At 49.6% G+C, this 21,444-nt stretch overlaps 1 protein-coding gene across 3 annotated transcripts in view; it reads right to left on the bottom strand.

Moving 5' to 3' along the window:
* Positions 1-219: 219 nt before the first annotated feature.
* LOC122388925 (protein sidekick-1-like) overlaps positions 220-21,444 on the bottom strand; it is a 48,460-nt gene continuing 27,235 nt past the window's right edge. For all 3 annotated transcript variants that reach the window (XM_043380439.1, XM_043380457.1, XM_043380448.1), the window contains exons 4-6: positions 8,708-8,840; positions 3,097-3,396; positions 220-1,340 (exon numbers count right to left, since the gene is read on the bottom strand). In XM_043380439.1, the coding sequence (XP_043236374.1) occupies positions 1,198-1,340; positions 3,097-3,396; positions 8,708-8,840 (576 nt within the window). In that variant the 3' untranslated portion in view covers positions 220-1,197. The remainder of the gene's footprint in view (positions 1,341-3,096; positions 3,397-8,707; positions 8,841-21,444) is intronic.

Genomic DNA, 21,444 nt, shown 5'->3' with positions numbered 1-21,444 from the left:
CCATCCAATCCGTCCCCGTTCACGGCCCCTCACAATCGCCCAAAGTGGACGGCGAAAACGAGTGAAATAAAAGTGAAGGCGTGCGCGAGTCCCGTGCGTATTCGGTCGTATCGTTTGTTCAAAATTGTTCTGATTGGTGCGGTGCCGGGAAGGGCCGTAAATTCACTTACGAAAGCGGTCACAAGATGTTATACAAGCAGAAAGTTCCTACACATAACATCGAAACCGTAACTCACTTTATTGTCAGATATTTTAATGAGACATGCTCACGATATCATCAGACTATACCTTTCAGCCATTTCAGACATTCAATCGCGATACAATGTTTATGCATATGCGCAAAGGGACCTTGCGTAAAGGCCGGGTATTGCTTTGAGTTCTGGAAATACCATTGATGAGGCCATAGTTTACCAGAATGTTTTCACATTTCACGTAAGCTGGTCATTTGGTGCACAGTTCATGACTGCTTTCTACGATATGATTGACCTTGCTCTTTGTCTCAAAAGTGAGCTTTCAACGATTTGAAAAGTGAAATTTCAACGATATCTTAACTTAGAACCTAAATTTGGACGATGCCCTTTATGTGAATTTGTTAGCCCGTTCAAATTTGACGTTTAGTGTACTTTTATGAGAGCATCTGTACAAAATACCATGGCCACGACATGGCAATCTCACACATCAACGCTTTGCCGGACCGATAATGGTAAGCCCTCATCCGGCCTTCGAGCGGGGATCATTTTCATCCGCAGGTAACACCGGGACACAACAGCTGCACGGAGGGACATTTTATAGCGCCACCCCCGACCATCATCCATTCAACCAAACACAGTTTCAAAGTCAGACAGCCACTGTGTCGTCCAGGCTCAGAAGCCGCCAATCAGGTCACTACGTCAGTTTCACAAACGACGACTGAGGACACGCCGCTCCGCGCTCCGGGCGACTAATACTGATAATCACTGCATCTCACCTCTCACATCACAGCTGCTCCACCGGCGCTCCACACCGCGAGCAAGTCTCTCGCCTATTGAGCGCAAGAGTTTCCATTCCTCGAGCGTACTCACGCACAAGTCTCCATTTCTCAAGCATACTCGCGCACAAGTCTCTGCCTCTCGAGAATGCCGCTCACGCAGTTGAGCGGGCACCACCGCACCTCTGCGAACGTCCCCTCGAGTCTGTGCCGCCCGTGTCGGTTCCAGGTCACCGGTTATCCCGCCGACAGGCCAGTATGACCAGTGACGTCATCAGTGGTACCAGTGACGTCATCAGCAGAGCTGTCGCCAGCGGGAGGTCCGGCCTCAGCCGACCGCCGCCGGCAGTCTGCATCGCTGCCGGGTGATCGTCTAGACGGGAGGGGGGGGGGAGGGCAGGGGGAGCCGTCATCGACCCGGCAACAGCGCATGCGATTACACGGTCACGGTCATACTATATAGTGCAAGCTTCTCGGTATGTAGGTATACGTTCTGGCTACCGAGTACCGAACTACGAGTGAGTAGCGTATAACCCTCAGCCCTGAGCTGTTTGAGAGGTCAGAGACTCAGAGTATCGGACAAAATGCATTTGAATACATATTGGAAAGCTCCCTAAATAAGAAGATGGATAGCGATCAGACTTCCCCATCTAGAGAAATTTAGTGTCTCCACAATTCGCAGGAATTTCACATAGTCCTGTCAGAACGAATTAGTCACCATGCAAGGGTCAGTTTGGGGAAGGCAATGGTGAGGGTAAGTCTGTTATATTTGTAATGTATATCTAAACTAGCCGTTTGAAAGAAAATGCCTGTTTTTTATTCAAATAAAGGATAAAGGAAAATGTATGGCGCTGTTAAAATGTCAGCCTCGATGGCTCAACATAGGCTGTTATAACAGCAAAGAATTCGACAAATTTCATAATAAATATTATTTATTTATAGCCTCAATGGATTCATTAAAATTCCACTAACTAAAAATTCGTGCAATGAGGTGACAATAAGCTCGCTAGGTTCCTTCTAAGTGATTTGTTTTGACTTTGATGAGTGCGAGATTTCGGAGCTTAAATATATGTAATGCTGGAATTCGAAGAGAAGCTAAAAGATATCCACTAACAGTTTTGAAATTCAGCTTTCCGACATTTACCTAAGCATCGCCAAGCTTCAACAAATAATTTGCCTACCCCACCCTAACCTATCCAGTGTTGTTCACTGCTCTCTAGTCTGGCATTCCATACGGTTACGTGAGCCAGGGACATCAAGCAACCCGAGCGCACAAGCGTGCCGCTGTTCATTTCCTCATTTCGGCGACGTGTTAATCGTATAACAGCTGACTGACACTGGCTATTGAATCTGCTTCACTCGACTATAAATGAACTTCAAACTTCACCAGTAGCGTGACTGAACAAAATCGCAACTGTGTTTATCACCGGCCGCTTTCAGCGGCAGGCGAATGAAACACTTCACCTTTACGGTAGGACAGTATTTCACAGTCATTTTGGACGTCAAGCAGAAACAATGGGACTCGGCGCATTGCAGGCGCGCTTGTAGTGGTAGTTGTTCGTGGCAAGGTGCATTTGAAATAGCTTACGCAATGAGCTGCACAATCTGACTGATAATACAGCTCTTTTTGAGGATTTACGGTCTAATTGTAGCCTAGTCATTATGTCTATTATTGCCTTTTACGTCAAAACTTAGATCCTATTGGGCACGGTCATCAAGTTTAAATAAAGCATACGATAGGTGTGAAAATGGCTCATGGAGCGTCCAACGCAGATTATATAGGTTCAATGGTCGCTTCCTCGCCTGCAATTCCATATGAGCCTTTGTTATCGACATGAGATATTTTGGGACGATCGAGTATTCAATGCAAAGTTGGAATTAGATTCAGCAATCATCATGCATAAGCAGTCATATCCGAATTATGTTCCCCTTTCTTTCATAAACACTTCCGATCAGCTCTCACCTCGCCTTACCCCTGGATCCCCTTCCCGGTTGACCCACACATACTATCCAGCACGTATATTTTCAAAGAGGATGACTGGCCCTTCACACCCTCCCCGCCACCTACCATCCAGCACGTGCACGCGCAAAGAAGCGGACTGGCCCTTCACCCCCTCCCCGCCACCTACCATCGAGCACGTGCACACGCACGGTGGCGGACTGTCCCTCGCTGGGCTGGCAGGTGTAGGTTCCCGAGTCGCGCTGTCTGGCGCGCGCGATCACCAGGAAGCTGGTGGTGCCGTGCCCGCCGCGCTCCGTCTGAATGCTGAGGCCGGCGCGCGGCGAGCTCACGTCCACGGCGGCCGAGCCCTTGCTCCAGCCCAGGGTGACCGGCGGGTCAGCCAGCACGCGCAGCTCGCAGCGCAGCTGGATGTTACTGTTGAGCTGCACGTACCGGTCCGAGGCGCCGATGATCTTGGCGTGCGCCGCTGTCGGGACGGAGGATAGATCAGGGGCGGTGTGATTCAAAAGGGCGTGATTTAGAGCTGTATTCGGAGCCCTTTGAAGATAAAACTCGTAGATGAAACAGGAGCATTCTCCGTCAATGCTTAGTAGGTAGGTAATGTTGTTTCTCCGTCCCGCTGCGCTTGCAAAGACATGACTGGTGGATACGGGTCTATGTATTCCTGACATTTACCCCAAGTCATGCTCTTTGGGTGAGGGTAACGCCCCCGTGAGGTACACATCAGGGTAACAATATACATAGCCGGGAGCACGTTCACAGTGCTACAAGATAAACGAGACAGGCGGCGGCGGGGTGGCGGTGGACAGAACACATATTGTCACGTGGCACTGCGGGCGCTCACTGAGGCCTGAGGGCCGGTGGTGCTCACGCCGTGCGGTAGGTGTCGCTACAGGCTACAGTTTGCGCCCGCGGGCAGAGAAAGGCTTTGCTGCGCGCCACTGTTAGTCGCGCGCATCAAATACATTTCTCCGTCCCGCTGCGCTTGCAAAGACATGACTGGTGGATACGGGTCTATGTATTCCTGACATTTTTCTCCACGCCTCAGCCCCCTTTTCTGGGCTGGACGGGCAACTATATATATATATATCGCATCAGCTCCCAAAGGAGCGCGCCTGTAGCCGGGTGCAATGAGTACTTGGGAGGGGAGGGGTGCTGGGTCATGGGTGGCCTGCCCACCGGCTGGGCTCAGTCTCGACGAATAACCGTGCCCGCTCAGACAAATGTCTCCCCTAGTTCCAACAATACTGCTAGCTCTAAAATAGTCTGATTAGAGAAAAGGACTATCCCAAGTAGCCAACAAGCGTACACTCCATACCAAGCAGCTATTAATCTGTGCAAGTTATGAATCCTAAAAATGATTATTTTCACAGACGCCCTCACTACCCCTGCCGAAGGGTTTTGCTACCACCAGAGGGGCCTATCCCACTATTTGCCGACCCTGAGTATCGTTTCTAACGTAAAGGTTGGTAATCAACATATTGTATCCAGAGAATGTCAATGCCTATCTGTCGTCTGATACCAGACTATACATCCCCGTTTTTCATTATATATGTACAATGTACATAGTAGATCCAATTTCCAAAGGACCTGATTATCGCTCAGCTCCGTTAGCATCGCCGACCGTTTGATCCAGGTCTTCTTCTACCACGAGATTTTCAGATGTATGGGAGCATATGCTTAGTGAACGAACAGCCCGATAATCTGTGAGAGAAAAAGAAAGGAGTATTGTGGCTGTTTGAGCCAGTAAATGTGAAATATGTCGCAACATTTTACGTGTAAACGCAACTTGCACTATACATATACAACATTGCACTTGCACCTATACACGTCCCTCATCTTTTGCATTTGGGGAACGTGTGAGGCTTGCTTGAAAGAAATGATTTAACATAGATTAGGAGCCATATGGGGTGGTAGTTTTTGAGCGCCCATTGAGCCTAATGCTACCAACTCTGACTGGCTACCCCTGGCGACACCATTTCATTGTGGAAAATAAATGAGCGTGACGCCGTTCAAGAAAACGGGTGTAGGACACGAGGCACGCAGGGTCACCTCGGACTCCGGAAAACGGCGTCGAAGCAGTGTTGGCAACATGCCCAAAAATTGGGCTGTTGGTAGCCTGGACTGTATTGTCTCGCATGGGGCGTCTCGCGTCAGAAACTCGGTGACGACCGCGCACAATTACGTATGAAATGCGACATGAATGTTAAATCCCTGTAGTGGGGGCAAGGTCAGATCAACCAGGCCGTGAAGTAGAAAAACATGCACAACATATGACACATGGTCCATGGGTACCTACTTTGGATGAAAGCAAGCACACTAGTGACAAGAAGTGAGAAGTACGTAGAGTATATTTGGTCGAAACAGACCAATTTGCGAAAACATACTGTCCGGTCTGAAAAAGCCACGAGAAATCACTGCGATCCAGGTCACGGTTTAGGAATCTGTAAAAGTAAGAAAAAAAAATTGAAGACGGCCTGGACTGGCAATATATGCACGTGAAACCCCGCCCCTTGAACATGAAAAAGCCACCGGCACGAGCCTAGCTGACGAAACTGTATGCGCCCGGGCGCCAGGTTGCCATAAGTCTAAGCGCGCCCAGGCGCGCCGGCGAGAGACTGAGACTGCGGCCGCGGCTCCAGCATCCCGAGTCGCGCCGCGCAGCGCAGCAGACCGCCGACGCTCGCGGCCGCGTCGCCGGCACTCGGTCCGGTCGGTGCCGCCGCCTGGCGGCGCGTATCGGTACGACCATCCCCACCCCCGGGGTGGGGAGGGAGCGAGGGAGGGGAAGCGGCCCGGTAGGGGGACGCGCCGGACAAAGGGACAGAGATGGCCGCGGATTAGTGGCCTATGCAAAACGATTAGCTCAGGCCGCCCACGGGAGTCGAGCGTAGTCGCGGACAGCGCCGCAGCCCGAAGCGAAACTGCCGCACAGTGCCACGGGAAGATAGAAAAACCGAGACAAAACTACTGTCAGCGGCTGTGCCGTTAGCGAGCGGAGTCAGGCGTGCAGGCGTGCCCACCGGGGAGTGTAATCGCCACGCCGATTGTGGATTGCTCTTGATTGTCAATACATACATACATACATACAGGGCCGGGGTCACCAACCGGCCGCACTGACGCGCCGCCGGAGACGGGGAAGCAGTACAACGAGACGGCCGCACCGGGCCGTAAGAATAGGCACTAGATATATTCCCGACACGGGAAGGACTCGCCTGTAATTGAAAAGCAGCGCACCGCACTGTTGGTGCGCACCAGACGCAAAGGAATTCCGAAAGCACACAGAACACATATTGTCACGTGGCACTGCGGGCGCTCACTGAGGCCTGAGGGCCGGTGGTGCTCACGCCGTGCGGTAGGTGTCGCTACAGGCTACAGTTTGCGCCCGCGGGCAGAGAAAGGCTTTGCTGCGCGCCACTGTTAGTCGCGCGCATCAAATACATTTTGATGCCGTGCATGCACAGCTATTGACCAAAATGTATTCGGTTGAGGAAAGTTATGCCTACACGCCAGATTAACAGAGCCAGTCCTTGGCCAGTTCCCTAACTCTATCAATTGCCACCAACATCCAGAGGAGCCTTTTCTTCTTCGTTACTTTCAAATAGCAGTCGTTTGCCGAAATTGGGTCACCAACTGTCTGTGAGGTAGTGACAAAACTACGCCTTGTTTCGCGCTTTCTGGTCATTCCGCCAGGCCGGATCTCCTATCACATGAAGGTTTTACTCACCTCATGTCACCTCAAAGACGGGATATACGCTCCTGAGGGAAATACACGCGACATGTCTGGCACACTTTGTACCCCGTAAACCTGCACTCCTATAAACAAAGTTCGGTCGGTGCTATTCGCAAGCTCCCCGCGGGCTACAGAGAGATAGTGCAGCACCGAGGAAATGCGCCCTCGCGGAGATCTTGTGTCGAAATGAAAAGAATCATATCCTCTGGTGCGAGCTCGATGTTCGTTTAAGGAATGCTGCAAATGAAATGCATATAACTTGGCCTAATCTTTAGCCAGCCAGCAGTAATATTTTTTGCATAAATAAAATATTTCAACAGAACGAATGTCAAATAAAAAAGAGCTGTATATATAATCAAGACCGATGCAAGCATTGGATAGGGATAGGGTTCTACGGAAGGGAACTGATAACCGGATTCTAGAGCTGGTGGTCCTGTCCATAGCGACATACGATTTGCGACAGTGTTATTTGTTTGGTTGTATATAGTTCTACTACTGAGTCATGTGCCGCACTTATCGGCGCTTCTTTGCTCGAAATCTTGCAGAAAGCGCTAGAACGAAGGCTACTTTCAAACTAATTCCAAGATTGCAGTGGACCATTAAAGAGCCATTCGGTATACCGAATTAATGGTTATCCCGTGACTGGTTTCGAACTGCAATCGAACTAAGTGTGGTCAGATGTTCGGACCGGGTCATGCTGGGCGCGGCCGCCGAAAACTTGGCCGCCGCCCCGTGTATCTGGCCGCTCTGTGACGGCGAGTATTTCGCAGACCGAGCCGGGACGCTGCGGCCGCCACTACGAGAGCGAGGGACGCGGCCCCGCTGACCACTGGCCGTTCCGCCCTGGCCGTGAGGCTCCAGCAAATTCACAGCTAGTGAGCGAATTAGGTCTGACGGACCCTTGTACCCCCTGGAACCATTTCATAAAGCAGACAGGGCAGCGGCAGTAGGAGAAGTCATTGCAACCGACAGGCAGCGTGGTTCTGTCGATCCAGTATTGTGATTGGTGCTGGCGTGGCCTCTGAGTGCTCCATTTTGTTCAGCGTCAGCTGGTGTTCTGTTGGTGATCAGCACCGAAATTGGAGACCTAATGGCGCTAATACCTGGGCAGAGCGTCTGGCCATGAGAGTCGCGAATAGCCGCTGACGCGGCGGAACACGGAAAAGACGGCCAGGGAAGGAGGAGGTCGCCATATTGGAGCGCTATGGGCATTGGGAAAGCGGCGAAAAGAACACTTCGACGGTTATCAGAATGTCTATCCAGTTCAATCGATACTATTACATATAGCTTGACCAAGTGCTTCTTTTAGCTCTATGCATTCAACAATCAATTCTCGAAAGATGTTTAGTGATGGGTGAATTCAAACGCCAACGCCGAACAGGAGCGACTCGCCTCGTGACTCTGAGCGCCGGAGGCTAAATGGCGCCACTCGGTCTGAGTCGGGGTTTACAAGAAAGCTCCTCCTTGGAAAGCCGCTCAGAGGCATCTGCTCGCGTCCAGAAATCCCCAGACGTGTCATTTCCGATCCTTGTGAAGCCACTGGCGCGACACTGGATTTATTCTTGGCGAAACGGCCGCTCGGCCGGCAAAACCAGACGTAACGAGTATGCAGATCGCGGGTGTTATCATGTGGAAGGGCCATTGCGGCGACACTGAGCGGTCAGCCGGCTGCGCCACAGCGGATTGTTTCCGCCTCTCCGGCTCGGACCGCGGTGGTCGGAGCTTCAGGGACACCTTGGTGCTCAGGCGCCGCAGAGATCCAGATTCGAGACCGACTCGCGTCGCGTCTAATTTGCGCATGAGTATTCTTACGCCACGCATGACTACCATTATTAGCATCGATGCTAACTGCTTCGACTAATTAACCAGAAACGTCTAACCTATGGTCTAACGCATGGACCGCTCTGATTCCGTATCAATGTCAATAGGACAAAGATTAGCATCGCACAGCACATAGGTAACTCGAATTAGGTAACTATGATCCCTCACCAGAGTGCGTCGCGCTCCGTTCCCTGTTGGCCACGGTGGTCGGTGGGCGACCCACCTTGTACGTGCAGTGTGACGGGCCAGAAGCGTTTGGGCTCGGTGTTGATCTGGCACTCATACACTCCGTCGTCGCTCGTCTGAACCCCGCTGATCTGGAGGTGGAAGTCGTGACCGCCGGGCTCGTGCAGCACCTGGAAAAGAGATAGTCCTTCAGAAACATACAGGAGGAGCGTCATGAAGAGTGAAGAGCCCTTCTTCACATTGTCTTGTGGGCTATGTATGCAATATGGAGTTCAGATTACTGAAATTGCACAAACAAGAGAGCGAATCAAACTCGGCGATTATGACTTTACGCGATAACAAACTGCTTGGATCCTTACCAAAGTCAAAATGTAAATGTTTATGGGGGTTGCTATATGCATCAATAAACATGTATCTAGATTTGTAGGCATTGGTTTTACGTTCAAATATGAGTTCATGACTGAAACAAAAACTTCATAATTACGTGCACACGCGCTGGTCATGCTAAGTGGTCTCGTTTTGTGATGCAATTCATTGCTGACGGTACCATTAGAGAAACCTCCATCCTCCATTGTGTATGCTGACAGCACACAATTGCCTTCACTGCAATTAACTTTATGGTCCATTCAAATCAAGGGGTACAAGCCAGACACGTCTTAGTTCTTCGCCATTAAAATCCCTTGAGGCCTCATCTTCTTGGCAGGGATTTAGGATCAATCCTAGTTCTAGTGATTAGAAGCATATTATAACTTATCTTTGGGTATCTATAGGAATGCGTTGTATTTTGAATGTTTTACAATGAGATAAAACACAGAAGTTACTTGATATTAGATCAAAGTATGAAAAGAAAAACATTTATCGCGAAGACATATCTATTATAAATATGATTCCCAGATCTGATAATCTGCAGCTCCAAGCTCTTTGTACCGCATTTTGTCTGGCTTAGTCTTAACATGCTTTATCTTCGTTAAGATTATGTTTAACACACTCATATATCATGCATGACTGATCCATTTGCAGTAAACTGTGGTTGAACCCATCGACCGCGTGCATAAATCCTGCAGTAAGGGTATAACCGTAATGAGCACTGCAGCACCCGGCCGGCGTGTTTCTCCGCGGGCCATCTCTCCAGCTGAGCTCGATAGGAGTATGCTGGATGAGACTCGCCATGAATTTCTCGATAAGTCGTTCGCGCCGATCGGGGAGGCCGGTGGTCGCAGACGGCGCCGGAGGGACGTCCGGGTCAATCACTGGACCGACAGCCGGCGTCCGACCTCCGGCTCCTGCCATATGACACTGGATATACCTACGATTTAAACGGTATCAGCCGCGTGGCTCCGTTCAGAGGTAGTTTGTTACCGTGGTTCTGATTTATACCGCCGCCGCCATACGGCGATTCAGGCTTGGTTGTAATTTATGGTGCCATTCATGTCAGGCAAAGCAGTTCAAACACTCGCCTCGGTCATCCTCTTATCATTAGAGTAGTTCTCACACAATGTGAGCAATCAGCTGAGATATTAGCTTGTCAAGTGCAGCTTATGTAATGAAAAACGGAATATTTCTTAAATGAAGTGCGCTGATTAAAAGGAAAGCCTTTGCCAGGAGGATAAAAGGGCATCACGACTGTGAACAAAGGGTCGGTAATGTCTTGTCACTGCATATTCCACAACTACAATTACATTTTTATGCTTATTGTCTATACCTACTTATGTTGAAATGCCTACTTGGCTGGACAGCTAGCTGCTGAGGACTGACAGACCATTCTATAAAGCCAAACAGAGCTTTTTATTTCAGTGCTTGTGCTCGACACTACCATTACCACAGAAATTTCGTAATGCTGCAGGTGCCCGCTCTCTGACCGTTAGGTGGTCCCCATTAGGTGGTGACCACCAGAAACTGCAGTTTCATTCGGTCACATTAAATATCCAATCATGTGACTTATACATTGCCAAATGCAACTCATATCAGCTGCAGTTCGGTTTTCTTTCGACCACATCACATGTCCACTGTCCAGTCCTGTGTCCAAACCTAGCCGGACATACACAGTAAACGTGTCCAGTCTGTGTCCGATTCCCCACGGCTGCCGTAGAACGTGTCCCACACTGTGCGGCCAGTAGGGGCGTGGCGTGGTCTGGTTGCATCATTCGCCGCCCCGCTCACGTTCGACTGAACCGCAAGACCCGCCGAAATATATGACCCCCGGCGCCTCAGTGCTGGGATCCGCAGTCCCTCGGCTTTCCCAACTTGGCCCCCCACGGGCCAGACAGTATCAGACAATGTCGATATCGGACCGTGCTCGGCGTGACGATGAAGTATGATACCAACAACAATCAGTGTTGACGTCCAGAAACATGGAAACAATGTTATAAAAACAATGGAAAAGAACGTGTTATGGCGACATGCCGTGGCTTCGAAAACGTCCGATGACATCGTGTCCACTGTCCCAGCCATCATCTCCTCTTCCTTATGGCATACTTTCACTTATCTATTGGCATCTTTTATAATCATTTTGGTTTTATGGGCGCTGATCACCATTCGGCAGTCACGCCAGCGGCCAGATATGACCCAACTAACGGTCTGCTAACACGGCGTGCTCTGTCGTTCGCCGAACCCTGGCCCCGCGGGGACATCGGGGCCGTTCGGGGAAGCGCACTCAGCCGCGCTATTCGGGCTGGTTGTCCTCGTGGCTCTATGAATACCCAATCAGTGTCCCATCCAACTTCCCGCAGTAACGACTTGATGACGAGTTGCAGCCGGCAGTTCTCTCGCCACCCGACGCACAGTAGTCAGTAGTGGCGCCGCGCCGGGTGTCGTTCTCACCGCAATCGTCGCCGGGTTCCCACGTCTGTCGTCTCAGCGGTCGGCGCCCACCTCTGACGGGCTCCATAACCGGCTGTTTAGATACGACTGGCAGCAGACGGACGTCCCCGCCGACGGACGCCGGCGCCCCGAGATACGCCGCCGTCGGCCGGCCGGCGATCCATCCGGGGTCACTTGGAGACAGGCCCGGCCGGAGACCGGCAGATGGACCCGCCAGGGTCCCGCGGGCCTAACAGAGATTCACGGCCGGCCCGGACCACGGTGGCCCGGTCGCTAAGCGCCCCGGGTCGAACTCCTCCGTGCACCGGGCTGATGATTAATGAAGCCGTTCGGCGGCTCTGGCGCTCCCCATAGCTAAACGGCAGCCTCGTCATACTCCGACAACGACCGAGAGAGATTGAGACTGTGACTGACTGAACCAGAGAATCGGTGCGACATTGGCAAATATCAAATGCTTTTAGCAGATCACAGCTCACCACCAGCCATGGTCCGCAGTGAAACTGGAACTCCGTGCCAAACGTGGCTACTTTCAGCGAATCTAACATTCAAAACGGGTGAAGTACCGGCATATCTGTGGCCTCGCATCCCAGACCCTGGTTTAGTTTCTTTATTTTACTTGGACGCCCACTTGTATGCAGTGATATATACGGGACGTCTCGTCCTCTCGATCTCGTAGCAACGAGCACGTCCTCTTCATATGATCAGAATACTGCTGATGGCGCCAGTCCCACTTCTCAGGATAATGTTACAAAATGACACCAGTCGGCGCCGTCGGATTCCTGACAAATGCGGCGACAGCCACACAAAGCCATGGCGGCACACCCTCCAGCGGCGACATTTCGCTGTCATCTCCCTATGCTTTATTTCTCTGCAAATGCTCGCTGTCGTCGAAATTCAGGCCATGCTGTGCACTCAACTTGTCTGCCACTGCTGTAAGATTCGATTCATTGCATTCTAATTTTGGCATAACACACAGGGTGAATAGCATTATTGAAGTGACAACAGCCTCAAAAATTCCCTTTTGCATTACTCTGCCCTACTATTTAGGCATCTTTTCCACATCTCAGTCTGTTGTATCGATTGATATAATGCATGCAGAAGGGAAGACCGGAGGACGGTAGCAACGGACCACCGGCAAAGTCGCTGAGCGCGATCTTTGCTCCATTTCAGGAGTTTAATCCTGTTCAGCTGGCGTGGCTCGGCTCGCAGAGTAGCCGATGTCGTGCTGAAAGCAGTCTCCGACACGCCTCCGCACAGAACAGAGCCAAGATGAGCATCCCTCACGCAGCGGGCTTTCTCGGCACCTCGGCCACTCTCTCGTCACTCGCCGCTCCGTCATCATTCCGCGCTCTCCCCTTTCTCCCCCGCCGCACTATCCGTCTTCCCAGCTCACACCATCGTGTCCGTCCCGCCGCCCGGCTCTCTCCGTCTATCTCAATCTATCCCGGCCACCCTTCACGTCTGCTATACGAGTACACCGGCCACCGGTGTACTGCGACGTTCCAGCCCTCCTCAAGGCTTCCAATTCCACCGCAAGGCTTCTAATAATGGTGAGCAAACTTTCAACCGCCATGCATAGCATCAGTTACAGCTAACAAAGTTACTGGAACACTACGTAACACCACAAGCCGTCACGGCGAACTCCGCCGAGACGTTGGCCGGAGGTGTTTAACCTTTCCGCCGGAGGAGCTCTCCGCTCCTCTCACTGTCCAAGCAGAGGCTGATGTGTGTCACCACCGCCGGGGAGTGGCGGTCCCACCTCCCATCGACCCGCCACGAGTGGCGGCTGACGGGCACACAGTGACGGCCGGCGTTACCACCCAGGCACGGAGGTGTGCAGACAAGGTCACGTGAAGACAGCGTGGTTGTTATGTTGAGGAGCGCGTGACGAATGGGTTAGCTCTCACTTAGTAGGCAGCAGCATACAGGTCTCGGTATTTTACGTTAGCTGCTGTTTCCAATAGCAGTAACATCTGGAATGAACGAGAGGGAAATATCAATCATCCGAAATGCCACTTTTTACAATGATGCAAAGCGTAAGTGTTTGTGATGAGATTGAAGTTTGGGTAAAAAGACATAAATTTCAGGTTGTATTGTCGTTCTCTTGTGGTCTCATTCAACGTCAGTGCGCCATTAGCCGTTACTGATTATATTCGCAAGCATTATTTGTGGTTATTTGGCATGGACATGAGTTGCATAATATTTGTTTTTCTTGGTGTCCTTGTGCATGCAATATTTAATGCCCCGAATCATCGAATGACAGTTTCTGCAACTCAAATATTTCTCCTTGATAATAATAGCCTACAATCCTTACAATCATTGCATGATCCATTCGATGGTTTTGGCATTGATATTTGCGCTCAATAAAAGGATGTGCAATAGTTCATCCTGTTTAGTTCAAGCGGAGTTGCTATTTCGGTACATAGCCTGTAATGCCAGATGACTCACAGACAAATTATTATGAAAGGTAAATGAATGTTGTCTGATGCAGTATGGTATGGTATGTTATAGAGGTGCCGAGACCCTCGTCGTTCCAGATTTAACGTCTCTGATGCTGACGTAACGTGTCCCGACACTCCAAACGCGCCTGGCCAACGGAAACTGACAAGGACTAACTAACCGTTCACCTCAGATTTCGGCTATAGTTGAACTCCGAGCGTCGAACGAAGTGGTAAGGGCTGTTGGGATTGAAAAAGCACTCTGAAAACTAAGGCCAATAGATTGGTGTATCAGTCATGCTCTATGTGTTGACGTGGCTCGGCGAAATTCCCGCTGACCCGACAGGAGGCGAGCGACTCCCTATGTTCGGTCCGTGTCAGGCACGGCGTGCCGCCGACGGCTGAGCAATGTCGCCACTCAGTCACTCCGACCTTGCCGACACACTGACTCGGAAACTCGGAAATCAATGCCCAACAGCAGCGCGGCTTATTCGGGTTAATGCGTGCCCCGTCGTTAACACCGTTTCTCGTCAACAATTGCCCGGCTCCAGCACCCCATTCGCTCGGTGTCGCCCTGACTCTAGCAGCACCAATGGTGACGCACCTAATCAATTCGTCGGATGTCGATTGGCTAATATCCAATGTGCCTAATCCATGGTAATATTCGGGGAATCAGCGCCTACAGTGACAAGGGCGGGCCCAGGCAGCGTCGTCTCCTTGATTCGTTGGACCAGGGAACTGTTTATCATTGGGAAGCTTCCGCGGACATTATTTAAAAATGTTTGGAAAACAGGCATTGGCAGGTGAGGCTGCCGCGTAGGTGATCAGGCCCAGCCGGAGAACGCAATGCCGTCATCGTCACCTTCGGCCGACTGATGAATGGCTTCTATCTGTAATATTTCACCCGACTTGCAGCTGTAGTGGCCAGGGGCGCCGCCACGGATTTTTGACTGGGGGGGACGGACTGACCGACTGAAAACCCAAAAGTAGACATTTTTACCGTGGTTTTTCGGATGCATTCAACGTTTAAAGCAAATGTGCCACTTTTTACATAGGGTTTTGAACTGAAGTAACAGTGTTGTAGCTTGAGCTGAGACGAGAACAAATCAGGAGCCTTTATGGCCCAACGATCACCCTAGCCAAATATATCGGTATCGATTTTAGGTTTGAAGACTGAAGTCATTTCCATAGATTACACTTTGTCATTCTCTTACCGAGGAATCCATTCCCTTACGGAAAAATGCTAGCCAATCAGCATTCAGCTGGTTTGAACTACGTACTATGCTTGGTCAACGCGTAATCAGCTTCCGCTGCAATACCTATAGGTAAGTAGCCTCTGGGGCATTCCACGATAGATCGTACCAGGCCCGTCACCCTCATCCCTCAGATTTGAATGAAAATTGGTACTAGGGGTAATCATAGGCTCCAAAAACACCTGCCAAAATATCAGACTTCTCAGATGAAAACTTTTTGAGTTATATTGCATAATATTTTCTAAACTTCAGATTGTAAGGGTGAGTTTGATGAGCTATAACTCAAAAACGAGCGAAGCAAGCAAGAAACGGTAAACAGCTTTGAACTGACGATGAATCAAAGATTAATACAGCTTTTTCAAAATTGGAAAGAACAGCTTTACATATTGAAAAAAGTCGTAATATTTTTTAAAATTGTCTATAATGGCCCTTGGGACCAAAATTTTTGCCATTTTTATTTCCTCAAAATAAACTTCAGGTCATTTAAAATCGACATGCAAAAAATTAGAAAGGTGTTCTTTCTATAAGTTCCTCATTTTAATGCATACAAAATGGGTTTCCGGGGGGTCGGTACGACCCCAGCTCGCCGTTTCGCCTCTAATGGAGCTAGAACCTTGCGGAAAAAACGAGCATATGCACCGTTACAAGATGCATTGAATGATACCACATTTTAAGGTCTCGGGTTCATTGGTGAACCCTGAGGTCATTTCAAGTGACCCAAATTACGGGTCCGGTTTTTGGTAGATAACTTCCCAACAAATAGTCGCAGAGCCGCGATTTTAGCATCTTTGTGTTTGCCTAGCTCCGGCGCGTCGAATGGTATACTGTTTGTTCTGGTGAGGTCAGCATAAGTCGCTGACCTCGGGTCAGCACACTGCCGTGTATCTGGCTCCGCTCCCCGACCGGGCGGCCCAGCCGGCAGCCAGCCCCCGGGCATCACGTGACCGCCCGAGTCCGCGGCAAAGCCAACCAGCGCGGCGCTAGACAAACAGCGCCGCCACAGAGATGGTTAACAGTCGGGTCAGGCCACGAATCTGGGTGAATGAGATCATATTGCACATCATTCGATTCGCAAGGTCTTCCCGAGTCCATTGGTAGCTTTCCCGTCTCTCTAGTTCAATTTGATCTATATTATGAATTATAACATGTCCGTCCATCCGTGCCCGCGTCCGTCAGGACTTATGTGTCTTATTGCGCCTGAAAGGCGCCGCGTAGCGACGTGAAATTTGGCATGCCAAATCTGTGGGCGTGGGCGGCCTTTGTATTAAAATTTGGGACGGATTGGACCAGGGGTGCGCCGTCAGCACGCGCTCGCGTGCGCCATAGGGTTAACACGGGAAACGGTCAAAACGAACATCGGACGAAAACCGGCCTGCGGCGCCTGCTTCCCGGCTGTATAAGTCGGCAACGGGTGGGCGCAGCGAGAAGCGGTTTTCACCACTGGATAGAGGAGAGATGGAACTAGCGTATTGACATGGTTTCATAGTATAGCACGCGCCACGTGCAAGACAGCACCCCCGGTTGTCAAAAAATGACCGATTTCGTGCATTGTAACGGGAAAATGGATGGCACTGGAAAACGGTTTGACGGAATGAAATCGGTGTTGTATTATTTTACAGACAACTGTACGTGTAATGATAGGAAAGCAAATAAAAACTGATGATCCGTACTATTTCCTTAATAATGAAAAATTAATTTGAAAATTTGATTCGCGCGGAGCGCGCCGTCCTTTACAACATCAAAACGTATTTAAAACGCTGACCAATCGCTATGAAACCTACATATTCGGAAAGAGCATTCTTTTCTGACCAATATCCACCCAAAATATTATCGAAAAGTCAATAAACTTTTGTGAAAATGACTCAAGCATGCGACCGTGTTTTGATAACGTTACGCGTATTTTCCGACGAAATCGGATCGGTGGCTTCGGCAGGCAGGCCCAGGCAGGCCATTGAACCTTTGACAACGAACGGTAGCGGAAGGCACCTCTCGCCAGGGGAATTCGCCAGTAAATAAAATAAATTTATTCTTGCAATAACTCAGCCGCTACCGGGTCGATTGTGCTGAATTTTGGGACTGTCAACGGGCACATATCGAACGACACATTACCATATGTAGGGTGCTAAATGCTAATGCACGTGCACACCTGGAAAGGAGCAGTTTCCTATCTCAAGAACGGCTGGGCAAATTTCTCTCAAACTTGGTACACACTACAGAACCCGTAAAATCAATTAAATACCATACAGTTATCGCGCAAACATGGCCATCTAGTCGAGAGTTATTGACGAAAAACTCTTATGACCCTAGTGACGTACGAATGACGTCACACAAGGTCAACAATGCAAAAGTCAGGCACAAATGACTTCAATTGAACTTTCAGTAACCAGTGATGTCACTAGGCAGCTTTACCACGCCATTTGTAGGCTCTCTTCCCGAAATTACAATTTGAGACCATTACGGTAACGCAAAAAAGTACAATTAGAGAAAGAACACCTTCCTAATTTTTTGCATACTACTTAGAAATGATCCAAAAATGTTTTTAAGAAAATAAAAATTCAAAAAAATTTGGTCCCAAAGGCATAAAAATGCAAATGAAAGGAAGCTCGAGGTGTTATATATCAAAAATATTTTATATTTCAAAATTTCAAAAATGTATATTATTCTTTGTTTCAATGCAAGTTCAATGCTGTATAGCATTTGGCATTTGGATTATCCGTCTTAGTGTTACAGCCCGCCAAACTTGGCGCTGCAACGCAAGATCCAAAACATGTTATACACTATAACTCAAAAACTACTCATCTGATAAGCCTGAAATTGTCACAGGAGAATTCAGAGCCCCTGATTACCCCTTAGACCAATTATCGTTAAAATCTGAGAGATGAGGGTGTCAAATTGGAAAAAAGTGGTACGATCTATCGTGGAATGCCCCCTCTACGAAAGATGGAAAATAGTGATGTAAAGATAAATATAAAATCCTTTGGCAAATATTCATTATTTCCTGACCATTTTAAGTTTAAAAACTCATAAAACTGTGGCAAAACAACTGGTTTGAGGAAAGTAGTTTAGGTTAGGTATTTCCTTATAGACCGCATTCCCACAGAGTACCTACCTATATACACATCTGATGTCCGATTCAGTTTGACACGGCAAAGCCTCGTGTTCTATCACGGTATAATTGCTGATGTATGCCACTAATATGATCGATAATGCATATTGCATAGGTAATGCATAGGTATTGCATACCCGCGTGGGGGAGGGGGCGTTGTATAGTCACAAATCTCTCTTTTTGGTTTGTGCACGAATCGGCGCGAAGCGCCGCGAAAATTGGCAAAAAAACATTAGGCAAAACTGCTCCAAAATACGAATTTTGCAGCCCGTGTAACAAGCTTGATACTAGAAAACCTTAGGTCAGGAAAACCAAGTTAAGTAGTCAAGTCGCCTCAAAGTTTTGTGGTCCTGTCAACCGTATAGCTTATTTCTTAGAAGCTGGAAATTTAGTGTAGCGTGACTGCAGAAGTGTGGGGTCGGAGCCGGAATCAGTCGGAGTTGACTGTTTTGGCCAGTTTTGGCCAGAGTCGGAGTTGAAGTCTTCGAAAATGTTCGGATTTTGACTTCGAGGTCGGATTGGTGTACAGTCATGTTCTTGGCTGGTTAGACGAAATATATTAGGCCCGTGTTCGGCCAGTCGTGTTATACGACACACGTTGATCACGATATCAAAAATCGGCAGTTCCGCGATGACAGGTCGGATAAGAGCTGGAGATTTTGTTGGCCGAGGTGGCAGGGGTCAGACCAATGCATGTAGGCCCACACCCCATATACTGAGTATCTAAACCTCCTGGACCCTCTCAGATTCGGCACCGGCCGTTCCATCTCTTCCATCCTCAGGACAGTCAAATCCTTCTCCTCCACGCCCTGCTCCGGGCTGGACGGGCAACTCTATCCCATGCGGGAATGGCTCCACTGGAGCTATAGTCCTTTGCCGGGTGCAGTGAGTGCCAGTGGGCTGGGCTGCCTGTTCAATTGGTCGGGCTCATCCCAAGTGGCTCACTGGGGTGGCTGCCCCGACCAATGTCTCCCACTAATTCTTTCATACTTGCGGCTCTGAAATGGTCTCATTGGACCGAAGGGCCTAATCAAATTTCGAGTAGGATAACAACCAGTAAAACGCCTTTTGGGGCGACCAACGGAGCGAGCGAGAGGGTGGGGTGGGCCTTGCACGTGCGAAATTGCGAGGGGATACCTACAACTAACTTATGCACTGCACTGCACCCTTCTAACCGGTCCCTAACGATGGATATGCATTGCCTAGTGGGTATACCTACCTACATGCCAACTTTCAGCGCAATCGGCCCAGTAGCTGCCGAGATATTGAAATTGTTACAAAACTGACACCTCTTCGTTTTTCACGTGGAACGTGCATATGGGGTCACTCACATGCATCGGGAATAGTCCGATGCTCGTTAGAAGGAATGAATCTAGTGCTACCCTACAAAAATTACACCATGTAAATCGGTCAAGTGGTTGCTGAGACCACTTCGTCACGCCTATAGCAAAAGCGTGACCACGGCATACTCAGAAATTTCCGTTACCCTACGAAAGACTACGCTCGCTTCGCTCGCTCCGTAATGAGTTTGGGGGGGGGGACGTCCCCCTTCCATTCTGAGAGTGGGGGGGACGCGTCCCCCCCGTCCCCCCCGGTGGCGGCGCCCATGGTAGTGGCCACAAATGCGATGGCCTAAATGTAGCCGTCAATTCACTTGATGTAGATGGCTGACAAATATATAACGTATGGCATGAAATGAAATAGCTAATGTAAATATCCAGGCAGTGGATCTAAATTAACCCTCGCACCGACGGGGGGGCGGATATCCGCCCCCCCCCCTGAGGTTTTTCGCGAATAGCGGGAAAACCGCGGCGCGTAGCGCCGCGAAATTTGGTATGACTATAACCTCATCAATTTTACACATGGTGTGCAAGTTTGAACCTCCTACCTTTTAAGGTCAGGTCACCAGGTCACTTTGAATGACCCAACCTCAAGTCACTTTTTTGCAACTTTGTCACCGTGCCAGAGCTACAGTAGATGTCGGAGGCTTTTGAAAGTCGCAGGATATTATAAGGTCATTAGTAGCTACAATTTGTATATCTCGGAATTTTGATATCGGTGACCTAAGGTCAGGTCAATTTCGCGACCTCCCCATTATAAGTCAATGGGGGAAAAATCAACTCCCTGTTTTTACCACTAAAACGGGTCGGAATGGCCCCATATACCATACATGACTTCATATACGATCAAACTTCACTACCTTGAGGTCTGTTTTGCTGTTGGGCAGCTGTGAGGTCATGTGACGTCATCAAAGGTCACCAAAGGGTTTTGGCCAATAACTCCGTACAGGAACAAGATACAGACGCGTGGATGGTCTCATTGTGTTCAGCTCGTCAAGACGCATCGAATGATATGCATGATGACCTCGAGGTCACGTGACCTGAGGTCAACCTTTGACCTTGACCTTTCGAGGTCAACATATATATCATTCGATGCGGATTAACGAGAGGATCACGATGATGCCCTTAGTTTGTTCCTATCTTGACTAATTCGAAAGTTATTCGAGAAAAACTCTCTCCATATCTAGCGCCGCCATTTTGACTTTTTCGACCCCTGTGACGTCATCTTTGACCTGACCTGAAAATGACCTGTGTAAAAATTGTAGATCTTGGCCGTGCGTATCCTATGCCGTTTACCGCTTGTCGCTATCTTGCTTTGTTCTCGAGATCTCAGGGGGGGGGCGGTCATCCGCCCCCCCCCCCGTCGGTGCGAAGTTGGCGCAGACCCCCGTCGGTGCGCGGGTTAAAATGAGCCATTTAAAGTGAATGGACGCGAGCTGGGTCCATAAAAGGTGAACTATAATCTGAGTGCATAGCCTCTGTTCTGAGGGAAAGAGATTCCAACAGAGCATCGATAGCTGCCCCTCACGTTTACATCGTTTCATTTTGTGAAAGCTGGTGCCACAATCGCCCTCCCTTGCTCATGGCAAGGAAACAACATAAAACTCAAAAAGCACAGTCATGGCTGGGCGATATCCATATCATATACATCCCGAGTTTCATCCGCACAACCTAGCCGGTGGTAATGTCAGTAATGTCAGCCGTTCGGGGCTGCCCTGCCCTTCAGAGCACCGCTCCCACCCTATCCTGTGTGATCGGCCCTCGGCTGTCGGGCACGCCACTCCGAGCGTCGGCCGCATCGTGCTGTAGGACCTCCA

This window comes from Amphibalanus amphitrite, unplaced genomic scaffold, assembly GCF_019059575.1.
Source record: "Amphibalanus amphitrite isolate SeventyFive unplaced genomic scaffold, NRLGWU_Aamphi_draft 000018F_arrow, whole genome shotgun sequence".
NCBI lineage: Eukaryota > Metazoa > Arthropoda > Thecostraca > Balanomorpha > Balanidae > Amphibalanus > Amphibalanus amphitrite.
Note: the sequence above shows the minus strand (reverse complement) of the source record. Positions and strands in the feature narration are given on the sequence as shown.